At 35.2% G+C, this 15,186-nt stretch overlaps 3 protein-coding genes and 2 non-coding genes across 6 annotated transcripts; all 5 read right to left on the reverse strand.

Annotated features, from left to right (window-relative positions):
* Window positions 1-847: 847 nt before the first annotated feature.
* trnay-gua lies at window positions 848-934 on the reverse strand. Its single transcript is given in 2 exon segments — window positions 848-883; window positions 898-934. It is a non-coding gene; the product is annotated as a tRNA-Tyr (tRNA).
* Window positions 935-2,995: 2,061 nt separating this feature from the next.
* Window positions 2,996-5,127, reverse strand: LOC113660964 (ladderlectin-like). The gene is made up of 9 exons (XM_047812538.1): window positions 5,037-5,127; window positions 4,712-4,795; window positions 4,577-4,621; window positions 4,190-4,231; window positions 4,051-4,095; window positions 3,835-3,926; window positions 3,522-3,647; window positions 3,340-3,439; window positions 2,996-3,208 (listed from the first exon to the last, which is right to left on the reverse strand). The coding sequence occupies exons 1-9, from the start codon at window positions 5,110-5,112 to the stop codon at window positions 3,138-3,140; spliced, it is 681 nt and encodes a 226-aa protein (XP_047668494.1). The 5' UTR covers window positions 5,113-5,127; the 3' UTR covers window positions 2,996-3,137.
* A 2,765-nt stretch (window positions 5,128-7,892) lies between these two features.
* LOC125141014 (FERM domain-containing protein 6-like) lies at window positions 7,893-11,482 on the reverse strand. The gene is made up of 4 exons (XM_047812133.1): window positions 11,417-11,482; window positions 10,648-10,695; window positions 8,248-8,487; window positions 7,893-8,047 (listed from the first exon to the last, which is right to left on the reverse strand). Exons 3-4 carry the CDS (start codon window positions 8,435-8,437, stop codon window positions 7,893-7,895), a joined length of 345 nt encoding a protein of 114 aa, XP_047668089.1. The 5' UTR covers window positions 8,438-8,487; window positions 10,648-10,695; window positions 11,417-11,482.
* Window positions 11,259-11,345, reverse strand: trnay-gua. Its single transcript is given in 2 exon segments — window positions 11,259-11,294; window positions 11,309-11,345. It is a non-coding gene; the product is annotated as a tRNA-Tyr (tRNA).
* An 898-nt stretch (window positions 11,483-12,380) lies between the features above and the next one.
* LOC113660962 (ladderlectin-like) lies at window positions 12,381-14,301 on the reverse strand. 2 transcript variants are annotated; one of them, XM_027174828.2, is made up of 9 exons: window positions 14,258-14,301; window positions 14,013-14,114; window positions 13,884-13,928; window positions 13,558-13,599; window positions 13,427-13,471; window positions 13,213-13,304; window positions 12,904-13,029; window positions 12,724-12,823; window positions 12,381-12,592 (listed from the first exon to the last, which is right to left on the reverse strand). In XM_027174828.2, the coding sequence occupies exons 2-9, from the start codon at window positions 14,071-14,073 to the stop codon at window positions 12,522-12,524; spliced, it is 582 nt and encodes a 193-aa protein (XP_027030629.1). In that variant the 5' UTR covers window positions 14,074-14,114; window positions 14,258-14,301; the 3' UTR covers window positions 12,381-12,521. The 2 variants fall into 2 exon arrangements, with proteins under 2 accessions (XP_027030629.1, XP_047668724.1); XM_047812768.1 differs by having other exon boundaries at window positions 14,013-14,111; window positions 14,257-14,283.
* Window positions 14,302-15,186: the final 885 nt, after the last annotated feature.

A 15,186-nucleotide genomic window follows, 5' to 3' on the forward strand; every position in this document is an offset into this window, starting at 1 on the left:
CACTTCCAGCACACTTATGATCCATCACTGTTTTTAAATCGCAGTTCAAAACTCATTTAGTCCTACAAGCTTTTAACACTTAGGCCCGGTTTCAACTGCTATTTTATGTTCATTGTGTTCTTATTGATTTTATTTTTTATTGTTGTTTTACTAAAGCACCTTGTGCTCCTTTTGGCTGTTGTAAGGTGCCTATAAATAAAATTTGATTGATTGATTGATTGATTGATTGATTGATTGATTACCTCTTAACCCTGGGAGATGTTGGGACCAGTCGAGCAGTGTTGGTATCTCTGAGGGTTAAATATAAAAACAGCTCTTGTTAACTTACCATACTCACAAGACATAGAACGGGCAAAACACTCAATGCACCAATCATATTTACGTGACAAGTTCTGTGTAACCTTTATAGCTCTGGACATAAGAATGTCAGAAAATTACACACTAAATTCGTATTTTGTTTGCAACCAAGTAAAAGGAAGTTATCCCTCGTGGTCTAGTTGTTACGGTTCGGTTCATCAGGGAACTAGTCTTTTCTGTCCTTTGAAGGAAACTAAAATAAAGCTTCTGTAATGTATTGTGTAAACTATAAAATTTGTTACTGAAGAAGTGCCAGAGTTATCCGTCTCTTAGGTTGACGCACACTCCAGTTTTTTAGCTGGTGCACTTTTTAAGCGACGATCAAGTGTACTTAACTCAGACCAGACCGTGATTGTTTTTACGGCGCAAAACAACATGTCAAAGTTTAAGGAAGGTGAGCATAAATGATTCGCGGGACGTGAAGCATCTAATGAACGTCTTTCGTAGAGTTTCACAGAAACGTCACGTTTCGGTGCTTAAAAACTCCTCTTCCTTCGAGCCGGATTCGAACCAGCGACCTAAGGATCTCAATGTAAACCGCTACAGTCCTCCGCTCTACCAACTGAGCTATCGAAGGGCTGCAAACACAATATTTCTATAATTAATTCAATATAATTCTATAAATAATTATTTAAACAAAAGTTTAAAAGTTTATATATTACGTTGCGGCTGTACTTATGTTTAAGAGCTGGATTGTGTTTTGAAGTCAATAAACCATGGCGTTTGCGCCCTCTAGCGGATACAAATAAAATCTGTTTTGATGTAATACTTTGAACCGTTAGAGGGCGCAAACTCCAACCGTGTCACTAATTAAATATATTTTTGTTAAATATTTCATATTCTTTCTCTCTATTATAATTACTAAAAAGGCACATAGAATAAATCTACTAAATTCCATAATAATATAAATATATTGCACTTTATTTCACTCTAGTGCTGCTAGATCATCTTTCCACCCTCATGGGCGTAAATCCGGGGGGGACGGGGGGGACATGTCCCCCCCAGCCGAGGATTGTCCCCCCAAAAAAAATGTATTTAAAAAAATATCGCACTCTCTATTATGAAAAATATATGTATGTATACCTAAATAATTGTCTAAGTAGAAAAAACCCGCAAAAAATGCATTTAGAAACAGTTGAGTTCCCCCTCCCCTTCCTCACAGTGGTTTGACCCACTGCCTGCTTTCCTAGTACATCTCACCTACTCTGTACACACGAGTCAGGTGTGTGGCTGCGGCTCAATTAATATTAAACTCCATTAAGTAGGGGATTTTATTCACCTTAAATAAAGCGATTCTCTTTACTGTAGTTGATGCAGACTCATTCATAATTTAGTTGCGGCAAAAATGCTGATTACCGATGTTTTTTCCATGAATCTGCTATATTAGCGATTAAAATATTACTTATCTAGTTAAAATTAGCTTGTTTACTTGCTTGTTGCATAGTGCACTGTAACTAACACGCCAAAGCCGTTTCCCATGCATTGTTTTATTTGGGACGACTTGGCATAATGTTAACTTAACATTAACGGCCACAATTAGCATATTGTTTAGCTGTGCATTTACTAATGAACACTGTGCTACGTCCGAACTGACCTCCTTGTATTTTTTGTATAATCAATTTCTTTTTAAGTGTCTTAATTAATTTTAAATAAAATTTTTAACCTTTTTTAATTACTTGTTTTGATTGTTGTGATTATTTTTATGATAGTTTTACTTTCTTTATGTAAAGCACTTTGAATTACCATTGTGTATGAAATGTGCTACAGTATAAATAAACTTGCCTTGCAGTGTCATAGACTAGATAAAATGACTACAATAATAATGATAAAAGCAAAGTTTTTCACTGTGGGGACATATCTTTATAAGTACAATTTAACTATTATTTGTGTCCCCCCCTTCAAAAATTGCTCATGAGAAATTTTATATTTATTGTCCCCCCCCCCACTCTTAAATGAAATTTACGCCCATGACCCTAATCGAATATAACAAAAACAATCCTATATTTGTATGTAACAGCAAAATGAACTAGGCATCAAAACGCACATCAATAAGCAGCAGCAATGACACTATGAACTATTTCAATGAAAAATATGAGAATATTAGGCAAAATAGTTCAGACTTCCTATTTGGACCCTAACAATATGATAGATAATGCTGCAGATAATAATATTACTGTTTCTGATCAGATCATCTAGAATGTTTTACTCCTCTTTGAGGGTCTGATTAAATTTCACTAATTTGCTCCTTTGTTTGGGTCTTGATCAGTGAACATTTAAAGACAAGCAATTAGTGTTAAGTCTATAATGAATTCAGAAATTACACTGAACTATTAGTTCTTTAGGAGCACTTGGCTGCGTAATTCCACTTGACTACAAACTGTTGTAGAAAGGAATTTTATTCTGAGCCTGTTTCCTCTCAAGGTTTCTTCCTTCATCTCAGGAAGTTTTTCCTTGTCACTGTCACCTCAGAATTACTCATTATTGATAGATGTTAGAGATAAATAGTAACTTAATTTTAAATTAAATTTTTATTCTTCTGTAAAGCTGCTTTAAGACAATTGTCAATTGTTAAAAGCCCTATAGAAAGAAACTGAAATGAATCTTTGCCTTTATACACAACATTAGAAATAAACAAGTATTGAAAGAAGGATCATTCTTTTATTCATTTGATTTATTTTATTAAGTGACAAACATTCATTTCGTGTTCTCAATGCAAATGAAAAATTATTTTACTAATAATGCATATCAGCATCAACATTTTGGACAATTACCCATGTCCTTTAACATGTATTTAAGTCAATAGCACAGATGTATGGATATCCACTTCCACAGTTAGTGTTGGACCAGCCAACTGAAAAAAAGGTGAAAATACAAAGTTTAAAAATACATTTAATCTGAATGAAAGCAGACAATAATTGATAGAAGGGTATGAGTATATCTGAATGAGCGTAGATATGTAAATCAACAGAAAATAAATATTACCGTTGTTCCTCATGACAGCACATGGGTAGCTGGACACACTGCTCAGTGAGTACCAGTTGGTGTAGTAGAACCGAGCTGTGTCAACCCATAGCCATGATCCCTACACAATAGACAATCATATGAAAACATTTAATGCAATTCAGATGCCAATCAGAGCCAATTGTAATATACGAGTGTGTTACCTGGAAGTTGTAAGCACCAATCCAAGCATGTGAAAAACCAGCCATTTCTAGCAAATTCTGCAGGAATTTATGTTCTGCAATGTTGCGAACAGATGCCAATCGTGACTGTTCAGCTGCACACTGTGCCTACAAGAAAGAAAAAAGAAAGAAAGAAAGAAACCCTATAAATGATCAGAGATTCTTCGTACAAAACATTTCCTTTTTTAACTTTCTTCGCCACTTCTTCCCTTACTTTACATCCACTGCAACTTAAAATTTCTATTCTTATTCTGCCATTTTTCATTTTAGAATGATATTTACTGTTGATATTTACCTCAGCATTGAGCCAGGAGACACTTGATCTCATGAGTCGAAAGCAGCGTGATTCATATTTAATCCATCCAGGTGGACAGAAGCCAAACTTAACTGTGAATAATAATACACATTTGTGTTCCAATCATACTTGAATTTTTATTCGTTTAATACAATTTACAATTAAAAAAAACATTGGTTGTTTGGACCTTTTAATGAACATGGTTAATAAAATTACCTTCAGCAGCAGCATCTGCTTTGAGAGCTTCCTCCTTATCCTCATCTGCAAACACAAGTGATAATGCATTACTACAATCTTGTTTATGGATCATCCCAACCACAGATGTCCTTATAGAAAAAAGCACCAATATACTGACCTGCATCAACCAACTGCTCAACAGCCAGTTCAGTTGTTACCTCTAGAAGAATAAAAAAAAAAATCAATAACATAGCTGAAAACTTAAATATCTTCTTAAAAAATAATCATATGTTTACAAAAGCATAAATGAATACATGAATAGATTTTGAAAACACATTTATTTCTTTTTCAAGAAAATAGCAGAAGCTTCCACTGCTATTGTTATTGTACTGATACTACTACTACTACTACTACTACTACTACTACTGCTACTACTACTGCTACTACTAGTAGTAGTACTACTACTACTACTACTACTACTACTACTACTAATGTTATACAGATGTAATAAGTAATACAGATGCTTCATTACATCCCAGAAAGTTCACTGCTGGTGGTCACTAACCTGAAAGTTTCTGATCCTGTTCATGTCCAGTCTCAATTGCTGCAGCTGCAAAAATATCAAGTACAAACAACATTACACAAGTCACAATGATTGATAAAAATCACCACTTTACAATCAGTGTTTCTTGCTGCTTACCTGTGGCAGTCCTCAGTGTAAAGGCAGCACACAGCAGCACACACATAATCCAAACCTTCATGATGATAAAGATGATGACTGTAACTAAATGGGAAAATAAATAAATAAATAAATAAATAAATAAATAAATAAATAAATAGATAGATAGATAGATAGATAGATAGATAGATAGATAGATAGATAGATAGATAGATAGATAAATAAATAAATAAATCTAAATTTGATCTAAATCAACTCCAGTTCAACATGCAGTAAGTTTTTCATGCAGCATAGCTTAGAATGAAAACACATTTCAATGACAATAAGAAAGAGAATGTGAATGTACCTATTTTTTTGGTCTCAGCTTGTATGTCTGAGAGAAATTGAGAGTAATCTGTTGAATGACATTCCCAATGTGCCATTTATACCAGTCCATCCCATATGTTTTACTCAATATACCAGGAAATGTCAGTCCATGACCATGTTCCTGTTACTCTTTTACGGTTTGCCGTAATTACAGTGATAAAACCTGATCATAGATCCTGATCAAGGTGTTAGATAGATAATGAGTGTCTATGTTGAAATTTAGGGTACACTGTGATTTAGTAAACTACCAAAAAACCTACACACATATGATAAGAACTGGTTCATGCTATTATTGTGCAATAAAACTGGCCTGAAGATGACTGGAGTTCAAATGTAAATCACCTACAGGAAGCTGTCTTTTTCAGTAAGTTGTATAATATTGTCATTAATGATTTACTCTAATTTCTAATTTTTATAGTTCCAGTTACTGTACATTGTTAAACAATAATACAAATACATTTTAAAAAATTATACATTTAAATAAACATTTTCATACTTTCTAATTAATTATTTTGACTTTATTTGGTCATCAAAAGTAAAAAGAACATACACTATAATACAAAAATGAGTAAGTCTCTATCTTTAAAATACATTTATGAATTCAACCCATGTATTTGTTTTAGTATTTTTCATGCAATACATATTTTCTTGTTCTCATGACAATTTTTATAAGGCAAAACAAAGGTTTCTGTTGTATATCATGTTAGGACCTACTAGGACTTCCATATGAATTTATGTATAATATGCCAAGGTTCCACTCTTCTAGAAGTACTGAAACCTCTGGATGAACAAGTATGAAGGCTGTAGTTACATTTTTTCTCATTTGCTAAGACATACTAAATGAAACTGGGATCCGCTTGATCTTCATCATTACATTATTAGCACAACAGAAGTCTACTCTTGCAAATGTTTTAACACTTTTTCATTTGTTTCACATTTTTCACACCCTTTGTCAAAACAGTTACCACAGATCTCATTGAAAAACCCCAAACTCTATTGGATTCACTTTGAACAAAAGAAAAAAATCTATTCCCAGCTGATAGAAACTACTTGCATAATTATAAATCTCTATGCACCTGAGTGAAACTCATTTGCACAACTCTTCAATCAGCAATCAGTCCTCATCCATCTATAAAAGATGCCACCTCTGTGTTGCTGTTTGCAAACATGGATCAAAGAGACCGTAGGCACGGAAGGAGAATAAAAGGCCATGGCAGAGGGGCCCGAGGAAGAGTAGTTTGTATGCGTGGTGGAGGAGCTGCAGCAGCAAGAGGGCAAAATCAAGCTCAAGTTTCAAATGAAATTCGGGCAACAATTATTGACCATGTCATAAATCATGGCTTGTCCTTTAGAAAGGCTAGAAAAAGGGTCCAGCCCATTCTGAGTGGGAGCACTGTGAGAAGGAATGAGAACAAGTAATTCACAGTGTTACTGTAATGTATACCACTGTGTATTTCAGCTTTACTGTATTGCCCTGTTAGCAGAACAAATTGTGTCTACTGTAATGCAGATGTTTTATCAATCCTTTTTAGGTGACTGTTATACAGTAATGTCAATTTTGATATGCTTTTTGCTTTTACTTTATAGAATCCACACATTACCACACACTGGTGACAGAGGAAAGATATTTAGTATTGAACAGGAGACTGCCATTGTAGATATGGTAGTGGCAAACAATGCAATCAGACTGCGTGAAATCCAGGCAACAGTAACTGCAGATCAGGGGGCATTTAGAAATATAAACAGTGTGAGTTTGAGTCCTCAAACGAAACCATGTCAGAATGAAGCAGCTGTACAGAGTTCCATTTCAATGAAACTCTGACATCGTAAAGGTGGCACGATTCCAGTATATGCAGGTACATATTTTTTATTGTAATACCTTGATGAGTATGATGTTGATGAGTACCTGTGGCATAATCATCAAGAACGAATGGACTAAATGTGAAAGATAAAATATATATATATATATTTCTTTTTCTTTTAAAAGGTATTTCCACCCATAAGTTTTCTTTGGTACCCTTTTTCCAGTATCCTTTAGAGTTTGTAATGTATCATATTTAATATTGATGGCTGCATTTTGTATTTTGTTGTCCATTGTGTAATGATTGATTGAAAGAATAAATTAATTTGACCACAAGTTGTGGTGTTTGATGGAAATATTTGCTTATGTTGCATGTTTTTAATGTTTTGAGAGTGTTAGAGCATTTTGCTAACAAAATGAGTAATTTTGGCCATTGAGCTTCAGTTTTATCCTGTGTGTTAACTGTTTTGAAAATGTGATGTCAGAGTGGGCAAATCTGTATTTTTCCCACCTGGTTTCTGAAGGTCTCTGAACGTTTTGTGAATAACCATAACTCCAGGATCTCCAGCTATTTTTCTATACCTAAATTTTACTTTCCATTTTACTGCTTTGCCTGACAGTTGATCAAGTGTAAACTCACACTTATGGTGACTGATAAAACAACCTTTGTTTTTGGAGGACTTCACCAGCCCTATTCTATGTGCACGACATCAATATTCTGTCCATGATGCAAGAAAACTGTGGTGTCACACAACCAACCAACAGTTTGGACACACCTGCTCATACTGTAGGGAGGCTTTTTGTCGTATGTTCTAATTTACAATAAAAATTAGGAATATTTAAATTTAAATGTTTTGCACAGTCTTACCATTTAGTCAACCATTTTTGTCGTGTAAAAGTTTGTTACACAAGTGTTATTGTGTTTTGATGTGTTTATAATAATTACTATTTTAAGTAGAAACTTTGCCCAGTGTATAATTGAAGTGTGTCTTGGAAAGGCACTAACATCTCTGCAATCTCACCAGCATCAATCATTTATTGTATGAGTGTACTTGTACCTGAGTAGCCGTTGCTTTGTGCAGATGTTAACATGTCCTCAGTGATATGAATGCAAAGGTCCTGACTGAGCTCAAATGCTAAATCAGTGAGTTCTTCATTGTCTTTAGGGTCATCGACCAACATCTCAATCTCTGCAGAAACACAAATGGCAAACGTATATTATGGAATCATCATTTTCATATTTAGTAGTTGCTCCACATACATGTCTCCTTAGCTGCCAGGTAGCACAAACTCATCTTTCTTCAATACACACCACTATTCAAGGAATGAATAGATTTTTTATATAGGCACACAAATGAAAAACTAGAGTTTATCGGTGTGTGATTCTTACCATCATCATCCAGGCCTCGCTCCTTGACACTGCTCTCGATACCAGAAGTGTGTGTGCTGGCATGGCTGGTATTGGAAGAGGAGTGTGGGCTGCTGTGGCTGGTTGTGGAGTGACGTGAGAAACGTTTTTGGCGTGAAACACTGCCCATGCTGCTGCCGCTAGCACGAGATGGCTGGTCCAGCTGATCCATGTCCAACTCCAGAGCATCACTAATATATGACTCCCGATTCTGCTTTTTTTCTACAAAACAGGTACATAGCCTTTTTCAGTATCACAAAATTTAATAGAGAATTTTTAACTATATAAAAGTGGATTGACATACATAGTGACATAAATAATCAAGAAATGAGACAGGATATTTGAGGCTTCCCTTGAACCTAGAATTAGAATCCTGCATCTGGACCAAGACAGGGTTGAGAGCAGAAAAAAAAACCCAAAAAAACCTATTGATCACCACTCAAAAGTACTTTCAGTAAGATTTTCAACTATGCACATGAATTTTTCTAAGAAAAAGATACACACTTTAACCTGAGAACTATATATAGTGCAACAGTGACTTTTAGTGGTGTGCATGTTGTAACTCGTCCAATAATCTTAGTCCCAACTACAGAAACAACAGCCAAGACAAAGTATTGAATGGGAAAGATTGCTGGCCTAATTAAAGTCAAGTCAAGACTAGTCTCTTAATCTCAGGGTCCAGGGTTTCAGTCCCATGTTGTGTGGTGAAGGTTTCCCAATGACAAATGAATATTGTGTCTTCCTCAACCTTATTTATATATAAATACAATATATTCACATTTACAGCATTTGGCAGAAGCCCTTATCCAGAGCAATGCACAAAAGTGCTTTTAAGTCATTGAATACATTAACTCTGGTTCACCAGGTTGCAGACTTAAGATACCTTGAACCTAAAACACTGTTCAAAGTTTTTTTTAAATACACACATACAACAAACAGGGGAGAAAGTGCTAGTTCAAGTATTTCATGAAGAAGTAGTTCTTCAACCGCCAGTGACTTAGCTAGGGAAAGTTCATTCCACCACCATGGTGCCAGAACAGAAGAGTCTTGTTGTACACTTACCTTTGAAGGAGGCTGTTGACATCATAGGTCCCATCCTTGTCCCCTTCATAAACAACTGTTTTAGGGTGGGTACTGTTCCTGCTGCTCTCAAACACGCTATTGTTAGACCGCTGCTCAAGAAACCCAACCTTGATCCCTCCATACTCTCCAACTTCCATCCTATATCTAACCTTTCTTCCGTCTCATCTTCAACTGCACGGCATTGGTGATACATTTCAGTCCGGTTTCAGGTCAAGACATAGCACTGAATCAGCGCTATTGAGGGTCCATAATGACATTCTTGGAGCCCTGGATGGTAAAAGCTCTGTGGTTTTGGTGTTACTGGACCTAACCGCTCCATATGACACCGTGGATCATGCCATCCTCATCTCTCGTCTCCAACATGTTTTTGGTCTGCAGGGTGCGGTGCTAAATTGCTTCTCATCATATCTCACTAACAGAACCTTTTCAGTAATGCCTAATGACTATTCTTCCTCGGTTGCTCCTCTGTAATCTGGTGTGCCTCAAGGATCTATTCTTGGTCCTACTCTGTTCATGGTCAACTCATTTCCAATCACAACATTCAGTTTCTTTTCTATGCTGACGACCTCCAGATCTATCTTCCTGTGATTCTGAGTAATCGTTCTGCATTGGACCCGCTCCATAATTGCCTTCAGGATATCAAACAGTGGCTTTCCCAGAACTTCCTTCATCTGAATGAAGAAAAGACTGAGTACATCTTGTTTAGCCCAGATTCACCCAGCAGTTCTCTTAGTTTTGGTCCTTTAACACCTTAGTTTGCTCCTACCATGCGTAACCTGGGTGTTATCTTTGACAAGAGTATGCACTTCGATAAGCAGATCAGTGCAGTAGTGAAGGTGAGCTTTTACCAGCTAAGACTACTCAGCAAGGTAAAATCATTTTTGTCCCAAGCTGACCTTGAAAAAGCTATACATGCCTTCATCAGCTCAAGGATTGACTACTGTAATGCTCTCTACACTGGACTTAATCAATCACTTCTTCAAATGGTACAAAATGCGGCAGCACGTTTTCTCTCCAACACCTCCAAACGCTCACACATCACCCCTGTCCTCCACTCGCTTCACTGGCTTCCGGTGAAGTTTAAGGTTTTTAAATCGCAGTTGAAAACTCATTTATTCATACAAACTTTTAACACTTAGGCCCGGTTTCAACTGCTATTTTATGTTCATTGTGTTCTTATTGATTTTATTTTTTATTGTTTTTTTTACTAAAGCACCTTGTGCTCTTTTTGGCTGTTGTAAGGTGCCTATAAATAAAATTTGATTGATTGATTGATTGATTGATTGATTGATTGATTACCTCTTAACCCTGGGAGATGTTGGGACCAGTCGAGCAGTGTTGGTATCTCTGAGGGTTAAATATAAAAACAGCTCTTGTTAACTTACCATACTCACAAGACATAGAACGGGCAAAACACTCAATGCACCAATCATATTTACGTGACAAGTTCTGTGTAAACTTTATAGCTCTGGACATATGAATGTCAGAAAATTGCACACTAAATTCGTATTTTGTTTGCAACCAAGTAAAAGGAAGTTATCCCTCGTGGTCTAGTTGTTACGGTTCGGTTCATCAGGGAACTAGTCTTTTCTGTCCTTTGAAGGAAACTAAAATAAAGCTTCTGTAATGTATTGTGTAAACTATAAAATTTGTTACTGAAGAAGTGCCAGAGTTATCCGTCTCTTAGGTTGACGCACACTCCAGTTTTTTACTGGTGCACTTTTTAAGCGACGGTCAAGTGTACTTAACTCAGACCAGACCGTGATTGTTTTTACGGCGCAAAACAACATGTCAAAGTTTAAGGAAGGTGAGCATAAATGATTTGCGGGACGTGAAGCATCTAATGAACGCCTTTCGTAGAGTTTCACAGAAACGTCACGTTTCGGTTACCGGTGCTTAAAAACTCCTCTTCCTTCGAGCCGGATTCGAACCAGCGACCTAAGGATCTCAGTGTAAACCGCTACAGTCCTCCGCTCTACCAACTGAACTATCGAAGGGCTGCAAACATTACGATTTATAAAGTCTATGAATAATTATTTAAACAAAAGTTTAAAAGTTTATATATTACGTTGCGGCTGTACTAGTGTTAAGAGCTGGATTGTGTTTTGAAGTCAATAAACCATGGCGTTTGCGCCCTCTAGCGGATACAAATAAAATCTGTTTTGATGTAATACTTTGAACCGTTAGAGGGCGCAAACTCTAACCGTGTCACTAATTAAATATATTTTTGTTAAATATTTCATATTCTTTCTCTCTATTATAATTACTAAACAGGCACATAGAATAAATCTACTAAAGTCCATAATTAATATAAATATATTGCACTCTATTTCACTCTAGTGCTGCTAGATCATCTTTCCACCCTAATCGAATATAACAAAAACAATCCTATATTTGTATGTAACAGCAAAATGAACTAGGCGTAAAAACGCACATCAATAAGCAGCAGCAATGACACTATGAACTATTTCAATGAAAAATATGAGAATATTAGGCAAAATAGTTCAGATTTCCTATTTGAACCCTAACAATATGATAGATAATGCTGCAGATAATAATATTACTGTTTCTGATCAGATCATCTAGAATGTTTTACTCCTCTTTGAGGGTCTGATTAAATTTCACTAATTTGCTCCTTTGTTTGGGTCTTGATCAGTGAACATTTAAAGACTTTAGCAGGAAGCAATTAGTGTTAAGTCTATAATAAATTCAGAAATTACGCTGAACTATTAGTTCTTTAGGAGCACTTGGCTGCGTAATTCCACTTGACTACAAACTGTTGTAGAAAGGAATTTTATTCTGAGCCTGTTTCCTCTCAAGGTTTCTTCCTTCATCTCAGAGAGTTTTTCCTTGCCACTGTCACCTCAGACTTACTCATTGTTGGTAGATGTTAGAGATAAATAGTAACTTAATTTTAAAATTTTTATTCTTCTGTAAAGCTGCTTTAAGACAATTGTCAATTGTTTAAAGTGCTATAGAAATAAACTGAATTGAATCTTTGCTTTTTACACAAAATTAGAAATAAACAAGTATTGACAGTAGGATCATTCTTTTATTCATTTGATTTATTTTATTAAGTGACAAACATTCATTTCATGTTCTCAATACAAATGAAAAAATATTTTACTCATAATGATATCAGCATCAACATTTTGGACAATTACCCATGTCCTTTAACATGTATTTAAGTCAATAGCACAGATGTATGGATATCCACTTCCACAGTTAGTGTTGGACCAGCCAACTGAAAAAAAGGTGAAAATACAAAGTTTAAAAATACATTTAATGTGAATGAAAGCAGACAATAATTGATAGAAGGGTATGAGTATATCTGAATGAGCATAGATATGTAAATCAACAGAAAATAAATATTACCATTGTTCCTCATGACAGCACATGGGTAGCTGGACACACTGCTCAGTGAGTACCAGTTGGTGTAGTAGAACCGAGCTGTGTCAACCCATAGCCATGATCCCTACACAATAGACAATCATATGAAAACATTTATTGCAATTCAGATGCCAATCAGAGCCAATTGTAATATACGAGTGTTACCTGGAAGTTGTAAGCACCAATCCAAGCATGTGAAAAACCAGCCATTTCTAGCAAATTCTGCAGGAATTTATATTCTGCAATGTTGCGAACAGATGCCAATCGTGACTGTTCAGCTGCACACCGTGCCTACAAGAAAGAAGAAAGAAAGAAAGAAATCCTATAAATGATCAGAGATTGTACGTACAAAACATTTCCTTTTTTATCTTTCTTCGCCACTTCTTCCCTTACTTTACATCCACTGCAACTTAAAATTTCTATTCTTATTCTGCCATTTTTCATTTTAGAATGATATTTACTGTTGATATTTACCTCAGCATTGAGCCAGGAGACACTTGATCTCATGAGTCGAAAGCAGCGTGATTCATATTTAATCCATCCAGGTGGACAGAAGCCAAACTTAACTGTGAATAATAATACACATTTGTGTTCCAATCATACTTGAATTTTTATTCGTTTAATACAATTTACAATTAAAAAACACTGGTTCTTTGGACCTTTTAATGAGCTAGGTTAATAAAATTACCTTCAGCAGCAGCATCTGCTTTGAGAGCTTCCTCCTTATCCTCATCTGCAAACACAAGTGATAATACAATCTTGTTAATGGATCATCCCAAGCACAGATGTCCTTATAGAAAAAAGCACCAATATACTGACCTGCATCAACCAACTGCTCAACAGCCAGTTCAGTTGTTACCTCTAGAAGAATTAAAAAACAAATCATATAACATAGCTGAAAACTTAAATATCTTCTTAAAAATATCATATGTTTATAAAAGCATAAATTAATACATGAATAGATTTTGAAAACACATTTATTTATTTTTCAAGAAAATAGCAGAAGCTTCCACGGTTATTGTTATTGTACTGATACTACTACTACTACTACTACTACTACTACTACTGCTAATGTTATACAGATGTAATAAGTAATACAGATGTTTCATTATGTCCCAGAAAGTTCACTGGTGGTGGTCACTAACCTGGAAGTTTCTGATCCTGTTCATGTCCAGTCTCAATTGCTTCAGCTGCAAAAATTACAAACAACATTACACAAGTCACAATGATTGATAAAAATCACCAATTTACAATCAGTGTTTCTTGCTGCTTACCTGTGGCAGTCCTCAGTGTAAAGGCAGCACACAGCAGCACACACATAATCCAAACCTTCATGATGATAAAGATGATGATGATGATGATGATGACTGCAACTACATGGGAAAATAAATAAATGAATAAATAATTCTAGATCTGATCTAAATCAACTCCAGTTCAACATGCAGTAAGTTTTTCATGCAACATAGCTTTGAATGAAAACATATTTCAATGACAATAAGAAAGAGAATGTGAATGTACCTTTTTTTTTATCTCAGCTTATATCTGTCTGAGAGAAATTGAGAGTAATCTGTTGAATGACATTCCCAATGTGCCATTTATACCAGTCCATCCCATATGTTTTACTCAATATACCAGGAAATGTCAGTCCATGACCATGTTCCTGTTACTCTTTTACGGTTTGCCGTAATTACAGTGATAAAACCTGATCATAGATCCTGATCAAGGTGTTAGATAGATAATGAGTGTCTATGTTGAAATTTAGGGTACACTGTGATTTAGTAAAATACAAAAACTCCTACACGCAGATGATAAGAACTGGTTCATGCTATTATTGTGCAATAAAACTGGCCTGAAGATGACTGGAGTTCAAATGTAAATCACCTACAGGAAGCTGTCTCAAAATGATTTCTGTAAGTTGTATAATATTGTCATTAATGATTTATTCTAATTTCTAATTTTATAGTTCCAGTTACTGTACATTGTTAAACAATAATACAAATACATTTAAAAAATAAAAAAAAGATATATTTAAATAAACATTTTCATACTTTCTAATTAATTATTTTGACTTTTTTTGGTCATCAAAAGAAAAAAGAACATTCACTATAATACACAAATTAGGCATATGTATTTGTTTTTGGGGTTTTTTCATACCATAAATATTTTTTAGTTATCGTGACTTAATTTTCTTTTTTTATAAGGCAAGACAAAAGTTTCTGTTGTATATCATGTTAGGACTTATTAGGACTTCCATATGAATTTATGTATAATATGTAAACAGTCCTTCTCAGTGTATAATGATGAATTTCAGGTGGCTTCATAGCCCTGCCCAGGATTAAAAAAAAGTAGCATGGTCATGGCTCATATCTTTTCTTCTTGACATGATGTATACATACACCTGAGTTGACTTAGACACTCAGACAGTCTTCTATACATACTTAAACTTCT

The sequence above is a fragment of the Tachysurus fulvidraco genome, chromosome 4, assembly GCF_022655615.1.
Source record: "Tachysurus fulvidraco isolate hzauxx_2018 chromosome 4, HZAU_PFXX_2.0, whole genome shotgun sequence".
Lineage (NCBI taxonomy): Eukaryota > Metazoa > Chordata > Actinopteri > Siluriformes > Bagridae > Tachysurus > Tachysurus fulvidraco.